This window comes from Helianthus annuus, chromosome 10 (genome assembly GCF_002127325.2).
Source record: "Helianthus annuus cultivar XRQ/B chromosome 10, HanXRQr2.0-SUNRISE, whole genome shotgun sequence".
NCBI classification, from domain to species: domain Eukaryota; kingdom Viridiplantae; phylum Streptophyta; class Magnoliopsida; order Asterales; family Asteraceae; genus Helianthus; species Helianthus annuus.
Genome location: NC_035442.2, coordinates 147,010,119 through 147,027,559, shown reverse-complemented (window position 1 = coordinate 147,027,559; position 17,441 = coordinate 147,010,119). Strand labels below are relative to the sequence as shown.

The window sequence follows — 17,441 nt, the reverse complement described above, 5'->3', positions numbered from 1 at the left end:
TTGAAGTTATAATATTATGATTTTTACTTTTACAATTTTATCTGTGTTTTATTTTATATATTATATTATAATTAATGTGTTTTTTGTGATAAAATTATGTTCCACTAAAAAATAGTACATAATATTTAATTAGAAACGGTTTTTATTGACACAAAATTTGAGCCACTAAGTTCTTTTAACTGTGGCGAAAAAAGTGCCACTAAAACTAATACGGATATTAAACTAAGATTACTTTTTAAAGGCACAAAAAAGTGCCACTAAAAACCCAAAAACCTTGTGCGGCATATTGAAAAAGTGCCGCTAAAAGGCTTTAGTGTCACCGCTTCTAGTGGCACTTTTTTTGTGTGCCGCACATTCATAAATTGGCCTTCAGTGGCATTTTTTTGTTTTTTTGTGGCACTTTTTGTGTGTCACTAGATGGCATTTTTTTGTAGTGAAAGAGAGTTGCGGTTCAAGGGATCGTCATGATCGTTTGTTGGTGTCTGTGGCGCGCTAGGAACAAGGCAAGGTTCTCGGACTCCCAGATAAAGATCGATAATATCATCAGTGAAGTTAAGGCGTTGGGATCTCTTTGGTTTTCGGTTAGATCTAAGTATAAAGACATAGAATGGGGGGATTGGTGTTCGTTTGTAAATATGTAATCTAGTTTTTTCTGTTTGTTTTTCTCGGCCCGGCTTGGGTCGGCGTTTTTGGTGTTTATGAAAGTTACTTTTCAAAAAAAAAAAAATACACATCGTTTATGACATTGACATAACAGATTATATCGTGTTGGCCCAGGCTTCCAATAACGAACATACAAAACCAAACACAAACGATTTGGAGACTAAAACGTTTCATATTCTTTATATTATTAAACTCAACTCGACAAATAAAACTGAATACATAACCCTATATTTATACTAAACATAAACTATTTCTGGTCCAACTCAAACTCTAATTTAAATAAACCTATCTAATAAACAAATAATTCAAACTAATTTTATCTCTAACTAACTTGAATTGTCTTTAACCCATATCAACTTTCCAGATAATCCTTCGAATCAGAATTATCTCTTTATATCGTATATATACTCCATTTCTCATACATTAGATGACACATAATTCTTATTAACTCCACAACATTTATGTTCTTCATAAAAACATTATATACTAATTCTTATAGGCTTAATTATTTCATTAACTAGTGTATAATTTGCGATAATGAAGATGAATAATGATAATTCAAATCATAATGGATAGGGTACACTTACACTTCCCCAGTGTTTTCATTTAATGTTAGTGGTCTAGTGCATGTGGAATATGGACTTTTTGCCCCACCAGGCCCACTACCCTATCAAAGAACATAGGCTAGGCTAGATTTTTAAACCCGTCTTTTTCTATTGTATACCCTCTTTTTAGTGTCTTATTACAGCTTTCAATTAAAAACCAATTAACCTAGCAACTGTTGTAGCCTTATCTGAGACTCGTCCGTGAGAGTTTAATTCATTCAGTAAAACAGATAGAGACTTTGCTAGTTTTTCTCAAGTTGTAACTGTTAGAAAATAAAATTACAGGATCAGAAAAAATTCATCATTTCCTTTTTTAGGAGATTTCCTGCACCATAATTATCTCAATCATTTAGCCGTTAAGGGCTTATCCAGCTCATGTTTCTTTTTATTTTTGATCCTTGTATCCCTATATATTGGGACTGTTTGTATTTGTCTCAGCAACACAGCAATATACAATACAATTTTAGCATTCTCTGATTATCAAAACAATATGGTATCAGAGCAGGCCTGAATCGATTCAGGGAACTGCTCATCACCTACCCTTTCCGCTTTAAAAAAACCATAGTCAAGGCCACCATGAATCCCGACGGTAGCCCCACTGTTCAAAATAATACCGATCTTTCAATCCAATTAGCCAACCTTCTCAATGGTTTTCAATCATCCCAAAACCAAAACACCAAACACAATCTGTCCGATAGCCTCACGATCAGTCTTAAACTTAACAATCAAAACTATGCCCTATGGGCTCGTATGATTCGTGTAGCTATCGGAGGTAAATAAAAAACTCTTCTTGGTCATTTGTCAGGAAATCCGGCACCCCCCAAACCATCCGAAGATGGGTATGAGCGATGGGAACAAGACGACCTCGTAGTGTTCTCATGGCTTATACAAAATATTGAACCAAGAATTGCAAGCAACCTGACCGAGTTTCCCACTGCCAAAGCCTTGTGGGATGCTCTCGTTACCACATACAGTAGTGGTAAAGATAAACTCCAAACCTTTGACTTACATGTCAAAGCGAATGGAATTAAACAAAATGGAACTCCTCTTGAGGAATTTTGGATCATAATGCAAGGAATCTGGGGAGAAATAGATCAAAGAGATCCAAACCCCATGACATCCCCAACCGATATTACCACTTACAACAAACTGAGAACAGAGCAAAAACTGTTTCAATTCCTTAATGCAATCGACAGACAGTATGATACTATCAAGAGGGAAATCCTTAGGATGGATCCGCTCCCCTCGGCAGAAGAAGCATATGCGGCGGTCCGGAAGGAAACTGCACACCAAAACATCCTTGGGACCACCGCCGGAACTCAATCAGGAATCGGAGCGGGGCTAGCTACTACTCGACCCGACCACAATGACAGAGCCCTAGGGCTTGCGGCCAGGGGGCAGACGCGCCGCTCAGATGTCCCATTCAAACCCAAAATCGACAAAACTAACCTCAAGTGTGACCATTGTGGAATGATGAGGCATACCAAAGATCAATGCTTCAGAATCGTTGGCTATCCGAATGGTGGAGCGATGGCCACAAGAAAGGTACTAAGAATAATAAGGATGGAGGAAAAGCAGCGGTCGCCACCAACCGTACCGAAGATTCCGGCAGGGGCGGCGAAGATTCCGGCAGAAGCAGCGAGCAGAACAGTGGAGGATTTGGTGGAGTCGCCTTCGCCGGAGAAACTGAGCCGAATGAAGGAGGTAATGGGTCTGGGAGACTAATCTCAGATCCCTCTTTATTGAACCGTAGATTTTTTGATTATAGATTTTTAGAGTTACTCAACAAGACTCCTTTAGAATATAATGATACTGGTCAATTGGAAAGAACTAATAAAAGCCTTTTTATTAAACAAAATAATAATAAGGATCGTAAGAATAATATTTTTCCTAAGAATAATATTAATAAATGTAGAAAATCTAGATTTTTCAAAACTAAATATTGTAAAGGAGGAAGACATGTGCTGAACTCCCAAGCCAATATAGCTAAAACCTGTGAAAACTCGGATGAATCCTGGATATTTGATTGTGGTGCTACTGACACCATGACATATGATTTATCCGATATTATAAATAAAAATAACCCTAGAATTGACCATATCAAAACCGCTAACGGGGGGGTTGTTCCTGTCAAAGGAGGAGGAACTGTTGAGATATCTCCTACTTTAAAACTCTCAAACTGTCTTTACGTCCCGTCCCTGTCACATAAACTGTTATCCATTAGTCACATTACAAAAGAGTTAAATTGCACCGTCTTGATGCATCCAACCTTTTGTATTCTTCAGGATATCAGGACGGGAATGATCATTGGGCGTAGCACTGAACGATTGGGATTGTACTATGTGGACGAAGTAACTCAACCGGGAAGTGTGATGCTTGCTCATGGAACAACAAATAGGGAAGCTTGGCTCTGGCATAGGAGATTAGGACATCCATCTATTGGCTATTTATGTCTTTTATTTCCAAAACTTTTTCCTAATAATAATAATTTCCACTGTGAAACGTGTGTCTTGGCTAAAAGTCATAGACAAACCTATAAGTTAAATAACACCAAAGTTGCATTACCTTTTTCTCTTATACACTCAGATGTTTGGGGACCCGCTGAGGTCATTGGAGGACAAAACTTTCGTTTTTTTGTTCTTTTTATTGACGATTGCACTCGTATGACATGGATTTATTTTTTGAAAAACAAAAATGAAGTTTTCGAGAAATTTAAAATATTTTATACCATGATACAAACACAATTTAAAACTAATATTCAAATCCTTCGATCCGACAATGGAGGAGAATATGTCAACAATTCCATGAAACAATTTTGTCAAGAAAGAGGCACTATTCACCAAAAAACATGTTCACATACTCCCGAACAAAATGGCACGGTTGAACGAAAAAATCGGATCCTCTTAGAAATCACACGCGCCCTATTGCTTGAGTCAAGGGTCCCTACATCTTTCTGGCCTGAAGCCGCTTCTACTGCTACTTATTTGATCAACCGTCTCCCAACTAAAGCTCTTGATTCAAAAACTCCCATACAAGTTCTGTCCGACTGTACTAAAATTCCTCCACCTCTCACGTTACCACCACGAGTTTTCGGATGCACAGTCTATGCCCATATACCTAAACATGATCGAGGCAAACTTGGCCCGTGCGCTGAGAAGTGTGTTTTTGTTGGCTATGGGGTCGATCAAAAAGGATATCGATGCTATAGTCCAAAACGGCGACATATGTACACTACCCTTAATTGTGACTTTCTTGAAACCGAATACTTCTATACCCCCCAGCACAGTGGTCAGGGGGAGAAGACCTATGACACACTGAGCTGGCTAACCCAGATTTTTTCACAAGAAGTCAGTCACAATAACCGGGATGAGGCACCAGCACCTACTCCTAGTCCACAAATTGATGATCCCACCGTTAGTGCCACTAACCAAGATTGCCCTCATCCAGATACTGAGGTAAGTCACGTCGAAATAAATGAAACTCAAAATACTGAAACTAACAACAATGAGAGTACTGCAGATCAAAATTTGCAGGATGAGTCTATACAGGAACAAGAAGAACCAACACAAGAACAAGAAGAACACAATATGGAAGAGGAAACAACAGGAAAATATGTCTTGCCTCCAAGAGCGAATAGGGGGATTCCTCCAAAACGATACTCTCCAGAAAAAGAAACGAGGCCATCTAGATATCCCATGGCAAATATTGCAAATGGAAACTTATCGAAAGAAGCCAAAGCCTTCACCACTTCCTTGTACAAGGAGCAACTACCAACCTCCATAGAACAGGCCTTGAATTCAAAAAATTGGAAAAACGCTATGGAAACAGAAATGCAGGCGCTCAAAAGAAATGATACATGGGAAAAATGTGTTCTCCCCTTAGGAAAAAGACCAGTAGGATGTCGTTGGGTCTTTACAATCAAACACAAAGCTGATGGAACCATTGAAAGATATAAAGCTCGACTCGTAGCGAAATGCTACACCCAAACATATGGGATTGATTATTCTGAAACTTTTTCTCCTGTTGCTAAAATTGACACTATTCGTGTCCTTTTCTCCATCGCTGCAAATGAAGGATGGCCCCTTCATCAATTTGACGTCACAAATGCTTTTCTACATGGAGAATTAAAAGAAGAAGTTTACATGGAGGCTCCTCCCGGTTTTGCCAAAGACTTTAAAGTTAATGAAGTGTGTAGATTAAAAAGGACTCTTTACGGTCTTAAACAGTCCCCTCGGGCCTGGTTTGGCAGATTTACATTAGCAATAAAAGGATATGGCTTCCGACAAAGCAATTCTGACCACACACTTTTCCTCAAAAGGACAGGTAAGTTTGCAACTTGTTTAATTATATACGTTAATGATATGATTATTACAGGTAATGATGAAGAAGAAATTAAGAAGTTAAAGAAAAGTCTCTTCACCGAGTTTGAAATGAAAGACTTAGGAAGACTGGAGTACTTTCTTGGGATTGAAGTTCTTAGATCTCAGCAAGGGATCTTCATATGTCAGAAGAAATATATTCTTGATCTCCTTGCTGAGATAGGGATGATTGACTGCAAACCAGTTGACACTCCCATAATGACCAACCAGAAACTCTGCATAGAGGAAGGCAAAGATTTGGCAGACAAGGAACAATATCAACGATTGGTGGGCAAACTTATATATCTCTCACATACCCGTCCTGACATTGCATACGCGGTAGGAGTTGTCAGTCAATTAATGCACCGACCATAAACTAATCACATGGATGCAGTTCTAAGGATCATAAAGTACCTTAAAGGGACTGTAGGCCATGGGATTTTGTTTCGGCCAAACAGACACTTGAAGATTCAAGCCTATACAGACGCAGACTGGGCAGGAAACAAAGATGACCGGAGATCTACTTCGGGATACTTTACTTTGGTTGGTGGAAACTTAGTTACATGGAAAAGCAAAAAACAAAAGGTTGTTGCCTTGTCCAGCGCTGAAGCAGAATTCCGAGGCATTGCACGAGGATTAGCAGAAGTTCTTTGGATACACAAACTTTTATCAGAGATTGGTTTTCTCCAAACTGAGCCTTCTAAAATCATGTGTGACAATCAAGCCGCCATACAGATTTCAGAAAATCCTGTCCAACACGACCGTACAAAGCATGTGGAAGTTGATAGACATTTCATCAAAGAAAAGCTCGAAGCAAAGATTGTAGAACTCCCATTTATCCCATCTAACGATCAACTTGCAGACATTCTAACCAAGGCCGTCAACGGAAGATTGTTCAACAGTTGCCTCAACAAGTTGAGCTTCGGAGACCCTACTACTCAACTTGAGGGGGAGTGTTAGAAAATAAAATTACAGGATCAGAAAAAATTCATCATTTCCTTTTTTAGGAGATTTCCTGCACCATAATTATCTCAATCATTTAGCCGTTAGGGGCTTATCCAACTCATGTTTCTTTTTATTTTTGATCCTTGTATCCCTATATATTGGGACTGTTTGTATTTGTCTCAGCAACACAGCAATATACAATACAATTTTAGCATTCTCTGATTATCAAAACAATAGTAACCATGGATTATAGTAAAATAGAATGTTTTCAACTGCAATTAACGATTAAAGTGGTTACACAATCCGGCCATCACTACACACAAAATAGCTTTCTTCCTTTTCCTTGAAACTTTTAAATGATCTACCTGTTGAAGTATCTCCTTCACAGTGGAGCAAGTCGCCAACTTTGGGACTTTCACCCACACACATAATTCACAGTACAAATCATCCACCATAATGCTCTCGCCAAAATACATGTGACCAAAACGTGGTCGGTCAATTCGTCAATGTATCCACACCTTGAACACAATTTATTCGGTATCGGAACGCCTCGCTTCATTAGTGCATCCACTATCGGAATCATTCTATCCATCGCTTGCCACATTAACTATGGCTGTGATTTTTAGGCTTATTGGTCATTTCCAATAATAATATTGTGTCATTTATAATACTTCATGAAACAAACAAATGTATATAGATACTATTATACTAAATTTGTTTGAAGGAAACCATATCAAAAACATGATTGATTTCTATCTTTTATTTATTTTATAATATATTATATTATATCCAATAACTTAAACACAAATTTATAAAAAAAAAAAAAACCAACATTATACTGTAAAATTAAATATATTTATTTTATATTTAATCTAGTAGTCATTATAATCATTTACATTATATGGATCAAAATATATAACAATCCTATTAAATAATTAGTTGGTAATTGTTGATGGCCCTAATTACCCTTATTAACTAATTAGGGTTTCCTCCTGGGTGCATATATAAGGAGAATAATGTGGAGGCTAAAGGGTTAGACAATTTCACAAACCCTAATAGCACATAACATCAATCTCGCCTCCCTCTCCATAACCGATTCTCTTGTCGGTTTCTTATCATCACCATCATTAGATTGCATCCTAAGGATGAACCAGACCAAGATGACAATCATGTCAAAACTTATAGTTGTGTCTCCATCTGGATTCTTTGTTGGCCTGTACTGCTGCAATCAGGTATGTTTTCATGTTTTCCATTATGCCTAAAACAGAACTGACCAACATATACTAGAAAAATTACTTAATAAGAACATGATATTATAAATTGTTTTTTGGTTTTACAAGTGTCTATTTTGTAATGATTCTGAATTTAAAATTATTCTAAGAAAATAAAAAACACGTTTATTGGAACGTCAAATAAAAAAATAATATCAATGTGAAACAAAACAAAAACAATGTAGATGAGATATTTCAACAGAAAATAATTAATTAATATATATATCTATCTACTATAATAAAAGAAATCAAGTTTTAGACGTGTGTCATTCATAGGAGTTATTCTCAAATCTATATTTAACTTATATTAACTAAATAAATAAATAATAAATTAGTATTAAATTTTATCATACTTTAATAAAATATTATCCTCAAATCTAAATTGTGAATTTAATATATTTTTTAAAATAATTACCTCTCTTTCCTACTTATCTTATATTAAATATATAAATAATAAATTAATATTAAATGTTAAAAGTTACATTTATATAACACGTGTAATATACAAAGTTTTTAAAAATATAACTTTTTTATCATTTGCTATGTAAAATTAGATTTATTCAACACGTGTAATACATGGAGTTTTTAAGGATACAATTTTTTTTATTATTTGGTAGATTTTTCAACCCGACTGTACATGGGTATTTTTAAAGATACGACGTTTTTAGTATTTAATATACAAAATTACATTTATTTAATATGTGTAGTACACATGGTTTTCAAATATATAACTCTTTTTAGATCTATTCAACACGTGTAACCTACGAGGTTTTTAAGGATGTAATATTTTTGTTGGATCGTCGTGTGACCCGAACGAGTTAATCAGAAGAGTTTACAATCCATATCAAAGGCGGAATCAGTGATATAGACGTGATAACAACTTGATTCTCCCTAATTATCTTCTTTTTATTGATTTCAAAGCTTTTACAGATCAGTTGACAAATTGGCAGCACCTCGGCTCTGAAATCGGAAAGTTACAAATGAACTAGCAAGCTTGGTATTTATAGACGTGGTATTTCGTACGAAATAGACAAGTATCATTTCGTGCGAAATGACCAAATGTCATTTCGTGCGAAATGAACCATCCACACTAAAACCCTAATTTCCTAAATACCAAACTCCATTCTATCCTATCTAGATACAAGACTCGATAAAGACAAAGTTAACAGACATTAGTGCACCAACAATTTTTATTATTTGGTAGATTTATTCAACCCGATTATACACGGGTTTTTTAAAGATACGGCGTTTTTAGTATTTAGTATACAAAATTACATTTATTTAATCTGTGTAATACACATGGTTTTTAAAGATATAACTATCTTTTATTATTTGATATATAAAAATACATTTATTTAACCCGTACAATATACGAGGTTCATTAAGATCTAACTTTTTATTATTTAATATATAAAATTACATTTATTCAACCCGTGTAAAACACGGGGTTCTAACCTAGTTTTATATATACAAAACCAACGGAGTGCCAGGCAGCTACCTGGCACTTTCCTATTGGTCCGAACAAATTACGATTTTATCCCATTTTTTAAATTACGATTTTGTCCCCGGTTCAAAATTACGCTTTTGCCCCAGTTTAAAATTTCAGTTTTGTCATCGTTGTAGATTTTGACAAATTATGATTTTACCCCTAGCCAATATTACGATTTTACCCCCAGTTCATATTTGCAATCTTGTCATTGTTGTAGCTTTTGATAAACTACGATTTTACCCCAGTCAAACTTACGATTTCACCAAGTTTAAAATTACAGTCTTGCTATCGTTTTTCATTTTTTTTGCAAACCTATAGTACTGTTTTGTTTTAATTGGTTGACTTGATATAATTTTTATCCGCTAGCGTGCACTCATTGGTCATGACAAATAACAGTTCCCCCCTCCCAGTTTAAAATTACAGTTTCTCATCGTTTTAGTTTTTTTCTAGCAAAACTATGATAGCGTTTTGTTTTAATTGGTGAAAAATATTTGATGTTACGCCCCACAATGCGGGCGAGACATTAGCTAGTTGTTCATAATTTACTATTAGAGTAAACTTCTATTTTGCTCCCTGTGGTTTGATCGTTTTAACGGTTTTGCCCCAATCCTTTAAAAATAGCCATTTTACTCCTTGATGTTACTAATATTTCACCAATTTGCTCCCCGCCCTAAACGACATAAATTTTAGTCGTTAAATTTAGTCACTTGCCTCTCACATGAGGAGCATTTCAGTCTTTTTCCTTCAAAGATATTTTATACCTTTCATTTTAAAACTCTAACTTATCATAATCTGCCATCTGTATGAAGACTCAAACAAAACATATATGCATCTTGTGGAAGCTTCAAAAAAAAAATCCATGGCCACCACCACAACCACCACCCACGGACACCACCACTATAACCACCAACCGCCGCCATCATCGCCATCACCACCATCAGCGACCACCCCCGCCCAGTCCACACACTCTCTCTCACCCGTCTCTCTCTTTACCTTCTCTATCACCACCCACAACCACTACCTACCGCCATCACCACCACAACCCACACCGCCACCGGAAGTTGCAAATCTCGTGTCCGGAGTTAATACACTATAGGGGTCTTCTCAGATCTGATGAAAAAGGGGCTAGTGTATGCTCGATTCCGATTTTGTTGGTGACGGTGATAGTGGTTAGTGGTAGTTGTTTGGTGTGGTTAGTGGTGGGGGTGGTTGGTGACGGCTTGTGGTTGATGTTGGTGACTGTCGTAGTTGGTGACGGCTGGTGGTGGTTGTTGGTGACTGTGGTAGTTGGTGGCGGCTGGTGGTGGTTGTTGGTGGCGACTAGTGGTGGTGGTTGGTGTTGATGACGGTTGGTGTTGATGAAGGTGGTTGATGTTGAAGGACATTAACGGGCTCTGCAGATCATATGAAGGATATTATCTTTAGAGTAAACTTCTGTTTTATGGCGGCACGTTCGGGTTCTTCCACCTCGACATCCGATGCGGGTTCCTCTGGTCATGGCAGTTCATATTCGGGTCCTCACCAGAAGTTGAGATCAGATCCTCGTGGTAAACGTCCCATGGTGATTCAAGATTGTTTGAATCTTGGAACTTTTCTTAATAAAAAGTTTTATTTTTGAATGGAAGTTAGGGTTTTGAATGTGGAGATCCACAAGCACAATGTAAGCCTGCCATGGAAGTTAGGGTTTTAAATGTGATGGGGAAGAAGATGAAATGGGGTAGCAGATAATGGGTTGTTAGGGTTTTAAATGTGATTCATTAATCAGAGTTGGGAAAAGACATAATTACCCCTCAGGTGATTTGCACGTGACATGGTTTAACTGCTTAAATGGATGAGGTTAAGGGGCGAGGAGCAAAATCATGAGGGCCTTCAAAGATCAGAGAGTAAAATGGTTATTTTAAAAAGTTTGGGGCAAAACCGTTAAAGTAACCAAACCAAAGGGAGCAAAACGGAAGTTTACTCTTACTATTATCAATATTCCAACATAACTCAATGGATTTTTTTTCTAAAAAAGCAAAAACATAGTTAATCTAAACATAACATATATATTTATGGGTTAATGGATTTAAACACCCTCAACTATGGCCATTTGGCCGCTGGCACTCTTAACTTTGACTTTGGCTTAAACCACTCCCAACTTAACACTTGGGTTGCTGTGTCACCCCATCGTTAAATAAACACTAACTGGGTTAGGAAAATTAGCCTACATGTTATATTAATCTGACGTGGCATGTATGACGTGTAATGCAAACCTGATTCATCATCTTTAAAACACCTAATACCCCAAACAAAAAACCATATGAAACCCTAGATGATTTAAGCAAAGAGAAATTATCGATGATTTAAGCAAAGAGAAAGTGGCTCAGATCTGTAACATGAAGATCAGACAAGAGGGACGATCACCGCCATGGCTGCAACAACGGTTGCACCGTAAGAGCAAACGAAAAACCCTTGTTGTTGCTCTCACATACCATCCGGGTTGCCCCGCCAAGATACGGGTTGATGTTGACCCCATGACTGATTACGATGCTCGGATATGAATCCGTACACAAATCATTATCATCATCGCCTTCTCATTTTCATCTTTCACCATCAAAATAACTGTATACACACATATATGATACATCTATACTATATTGTATATAGAACGCTCTACAAACTTTGCTACACACCTTTATGGTTTGGATCCTAATTGAATCAACAACGATTTCACACTGCAAGTGGAGGATTGATTGAATCATGGGCTCAATATCATCAGATCAGCACATAACAACACGTCATCCTCAACAGCGATTTCACACTGCAAGTGCTCTGTTTCCTAACCGCAACCGATCGAGTGAGAAAATGCTTATCAACGGCGGATTTCACCGGCGATTTCAACGACACCACTGTTCCCATCCTCAACATCACACCACCCCCTGCGACGGCACCACTGTTCCCCTCATCAACATCACCTGATTATCATCATAACCCCGTTTTTCCCCAAAATCAAAACCCATCGTCGTTTGTTTTCGATATCATCTCGCACAGACAGGCTTCTAGATCCAGATTAACTGGTGTTTTGGTGGTGTGGGGTAGGTGGTCGCAGTGGGTTAATGGCTGCGTAGGGTTACGGTGGTAGGGTGGATGGTGTTAAGTGAGAGAGAGGGGTGAATATACTGATTAAAAACACCACATCATCTAAAAAACGCCACATCATCTAAAAAACGCCACATCATCTAAAATTAGCCACGTAGGACAACAAAACTAACCCAGTTACTGTTTATTTAACGACGGGGTGACACAGCAACCCAAGTGTTAAGTTGGGAGTGGTGTGAGCCAAAGTCAAAGTTGAGAGTGCCAGCGACCAAATGGCCATAGTTGGGGGTGTTTAAATCCATTAACCCTATGTTTATTTGTGTCAAATTCTAACTAGCTCACTAAAAATCGTGTAACATGATCAGTTTAACTTTTGACCCATCTATCTATCATAGTTTTGTTTGTTATCAGACCATGTGTAGTGGTAACAATTTATAATGCCCCCACTATGGGGCATTATCTGACATGTGGCATCCTAGTCACACTTGGGCATTATAGCAAAAGTGGTGTAGTGGGCATAATGCCCTATAATGCCCATACCAATCATTAAACAAACAAAAAAAAAAAAAACATAGTATTTTCTCATTGGCTAGTCAAACCCATTCAAACCTTCCACAACTGATATTAGGTGTTTTCATTAAAACGCCAAAGCATTTTTTTTTCCCCTATAATGCCCTATAATGCTCTATGTAATGGTGAAGGGAACGTTTTTTTGCCCTATAATGCCCCATAATGCCCCACTACACATGGTCTCATAAGCAAAATGTAACCTTGATAATCAAGTTGTATATGTAAATGGGTAAATAAATGGGCCAAACGAGTAATAAGGAGGCTAGTAGGTAGACTTGTTCAAAAAAATATCTATTGTTTTGATCTTCAACTCTTCTTCATCACCAAGCGTAGAGGTGCGCAAAAAAAATCGAACCCGGACCCGAACCCGAACCCGGATGCATATTCTTATCAGTACCCGAACCCAAGTTTTCCGTAGCCGATTTATAATTGGGTTTTTTGTATACCCGGGTTTAATAATACCCGTACCCGGGTTTTAGAAATGTATGCACTTTAATTATTCTAGTTTCTAGTAAAATGCAATCTTGTTAAATTAAAGTTCTATATAATTAACGTCCATGTTTATAAACCCAAAAATGGAGTTGGAAACAAAAAAAACTACAAAGTTCATGTTTATACCCATCTGGGTTTTTTTCATACCCGCCCGATACCCGAACCCGGAAATAGGGTATTCTAATACCCAGATATAGAAAACCCGAACCCAGGTAAATAGGGTATGTATTTCCTGGCCAATATTTGAACCCGAACACAACCCGGGTATTAGCAATACCCGAAAATTCAAAACCTGGTGATACCCGTGCTCGGGTATGTATTCAAATCCAGGTATTAGAAAAACCCGGTTTGTGCACCTCGCAAGGAGTCCTAATGTCTAATATTGACTTGATTGGATCACAAAGAAGCCCAAAACAACGAAGCCCGGTAAAAATATAAGAATCTCAACAAAATCCACGAGCCCACACGTTTGTTACGCTTAGGTTTTCACTGAGTCACGCGCTTCACGTCACGGTATCCTCACAATACCAACCTGCCTAAAACCCCACACATCCTTTCACTTTTCTCCATTCTCCCCTCCATTTTCCTATCCTTCCCTTCTATTCCACGCCAAACCCATCCCTCCCTCTTCCCATCATCATTCCCCCCAAATCCCCACACATTCCACCATGCATTCCACCGCCCCGCCACCCTCTCCCGCCGAAACCCTAGACTCAACCACCACCCTCCTCTCCACCCTCCTCCCCGCCACCCTATCCATCCACTCCTTCCCCGGCCGTTGGCAGGTCATACGTTCCAAACTGGCTACCCTCAAAACCCTAATTTCTGAACTCTCTTATCTCCCTCACTGGTCGGAAAACCAGCTCCTGTTAACACTACTCCCTAACCTCTTATCCACCCTCCGCCGCATCCAAACCTTATGCGACCGCTGCACCGACCCTGCCTACACCGCCGGAAAGCTTCTAATGCAGAGTGATCTCGATATGGCCACCGGATGGCTCTCAAACCAGCTTAACGACCTCGATTTGTTGCTCCGTTCCGGTGTTCTTCGTCAATCCAACGCTATTGTTCTCTCACATCCTGCTCCTGGATCTGCTAAAGAGGATTTGAGTTTGTTTATTCGAGATGTGTTTACACGGTTGCAGATCGGAGGTGTGGAGTTTAAACGAAAGGCGTTGGAGTCGCTTATTCAGTTGCTTGTGGAAGACGAAAAGGCTGCGACGTTAGTTGCTAAGGAAGGTAATATTGGATATTTGATTAATCTGTTTGATGTGAATGCTCATCGGGAACAATCGGTTACTGCGATATCGATTCTCGCATGCGCGAGTGATCAGAGTAGAAAAACGGTTTTCGAAGAAGGCGGATTAGGTCCGTTATTGAGAGTTGTTGAATCCGGATCCTTACAGTTGAAGGAGAAGGCGACTATGGCGGTTGAAGCAATAACAGCAGATCCTGATAATGCGTGGGCGATTTCGGCCTACGGTGGTGTTCCGATTCTGTTAGATGTGTGCAGGTCTAGCTCGTTAACAGCTCAGTCACATGCGATTGGTGCGATTAGGAACGTTGCGTCTGTTGAAGATATTCGGATCTCAATCGGTGAAGAAGCCGGTGTTCCGGTGATAGTTGGATTACTAATTTCAGGTTCTGCAGCTACGAAAGAGAAAGCGGCTAATTGCGTCACAATTTTAGCATCTTCTAGTGAGTATTTCAAAGCGGTTATTATTCAAGAGAAAGGTTTGCAGAAGCTATTGCAATTGCTTCACCAGTCTTCAAATCCGGATACGCTAGAACACGTGTTACGCGCAATTCATTCTCTTTCGTCTACTGATTCTGTTAGCCGGTTAATATCTGCATCTTCTATGTTCATATCACAAATGTCAGGTTTCATAACGCAAGGAAATTTCACTCTACAACAAATATCCGTCTCAATTTTAGCTAATTTATCGATTAACGACGGTAACAAACGAGCAATCGCCGGATGTATGGGATCGTTAATGAAGCTAATGGAGTTTACAAAACCGGCCGGTTTACAGGAATCGGCGTTGAAGGCATTGGTGAATCTGTTAACAGTGAAGCTGAATCGGAAGGATTTCGTCAAGGATGAGAAGAATATGATGAGATTGATTCAGATGTTGGATCCGATGAACGAATCGGTGCCGAAGAGGTTTTCTGTGGCGATTGTTCACGCGGTGATGACCGGAGGAAGCAACGGTTGCCGGAAAAGGCTAGTGGATGCCGGTGCTCAAGGTTGTTTACAGCGGTTGAGTGAAATGGAAGTCGCCGGAGCTAAAAAAGCGTTGCAGAGACTTTCCGGTAACCGGTTAAAGAATATATTTAGCCGGAGTTGGAGGGAATAAAAATAAAGTCCACTAATACCCGCCAGGAAAAAGGTAAATTCATTTTATTGTTATACAATTTAATAAAAAATAATAACTTAATCTACACGTGTTAGTCGTTTAATCTGCCACGTAGATAGGGAGGTTATTACAAGTCAGGTTAAATGCTTACGTGGATGTTAATTAAGCATAGAATGACGAAATTAGCCTTTGTGTGTTGACTGCCTTGATTCCTAAAGAGCATTTAATGTGAAGCAAAACCCCACAAAAAAGCCACTTGGGAACATCTATCACGTGGTGGGGCCATGTAGGGTGGGTTGTATTTGTATAGTAATCACTCCTTTCACATGACTCTTTTAGTCATTTCGTTAACTTGAGTCCGTGAAGTTAGATTTGGTGATCCGAAAAGGACCCAACTAATTTGTCAAAATCCAACAATAAAAGAACAATCACCAATGCATGTGTTACAAACTTTTATTGCATGAACAACCAGAATAATTTTGTGAAATAAATAATATGATTATATGTTTGTTATTGAAATTAAAACTCTGTGTTGGCATGCAGGAAGCTTGGTTTGGACTCATCTAACTACTGGACTTGCTAAAGAAGCCAACTACCAAACACATCTTGGTAATAATCTACTTTATCTGCTGTCTTAATATATAAAAAAATCCCCCAAAAAAGGATTTAGTTATTACACAAAAAAAGAAAAAAAAAACTATATAACAACGGTGTGGATGCGGTTTTTAGGGAGTATCCTCGTTTTTTTTTCTATTAGTGATTTTTGTTTGTTTTTTTATTGTTTTTGTATACATTAGATGAGGCTACTTGTTTTTAGTGTAATGGCCAAATCTGTAGTTAGAAAGTGTGAATGTGTTATTGAGTTTGTTTTATATATTAATACTTACTTTCATATTTCATATTTATTTGTGTTATTCTCTTTTTTTTACTTTGTAATTATGAGTTTTGTGGGTCCGATGCTTCAATTCGGGTCGGGAGATTTTAGCAAGAGTGGTTGGAATTGACATAAAGATGTAGGGGTTTTGGATATTGATGTGTCTTTTTCATGAGTATTGGTGTCAGCATTCAGGATTGAATCTTAGTTCGTGATCTTTTCTTGGAGTTTAACTATGGTGATGAATAATCATGACATGACCCTCCAAGTGAGAATGTGTAAATGTAAATATGTAATATGTTTGTTTGTTATTAAGAAAATGAAAAGTAAGAGGAATGAACGGCGTAATTAAAGGGCAGTTAAAGTTGAGCAACATTATTAATTCAATGTTCAAACAATTGAAGACTAGTTTATTCATTGTGTTTGCTTTTTCATCTTTATATGATTTTCTTGCATCTTAACCGTATATACACCTCCTTTTTATACCAACACAATACAAAAATAATTTTATAATATTAAAAAGAAAAGAAATCACGGGTGTACTACTGTACCAATGAGTCTATATACGGTTGTGGCATCTTATTTGATACACCAAAGGCAAATAATAAAGGTGGGGGTGGGGGTGGGGTGGGTTTTTATGATCAAAGGTAAAGGGGTCCAGAAGGTTTCCTACTTTCCTGTGATGTTCCTTCAAAGCAACTGCGTCTACAAGCTGTAAAGCCCCCACACCCTCTTATTA

The 17,441-nt window shown here is 38.1% G+C and overlaps 1 protein-coding gene across 1 annotated transcript; it reads left to right on the top strand.

The window, feature by feature from the left end:
• Positions 1–14,031: 14,031 nt before the first annotated feature.
• On the top strand, positions 14,032–16,729 carry LOC110885972 (protein CELLULOSE SYNTHASE INTERACTIVE 1). Its single transcript, XM_022133718.2, has 2 exons — positions 14,032–15,861; positions 16,372–16,729. Exon 1 carries the CDS (start codon positions 14,140–14,142, stop codon positions 15,826–15,828), a length of 1,689 nt encoding a protein of 562 aa, XP_021989410.1. The 5' UTR covers positions 14,032–14,139; the 3' UTR covers positions 15,829–15,861; positions 16,372–16,729.
• Positions 16,730–17,441: the final 712 nt, after the last annotated feature.

Bases quoted from the DNA above. Each gene is read 5' to 3' on its own strand.
- LOC110885972 (XM_022133718.2), top strand. From the start codon at position 14,140: ATGCATTCCACCGCCCCGCCACCCTCTCCCGCCGAAACCCTAGACTCA.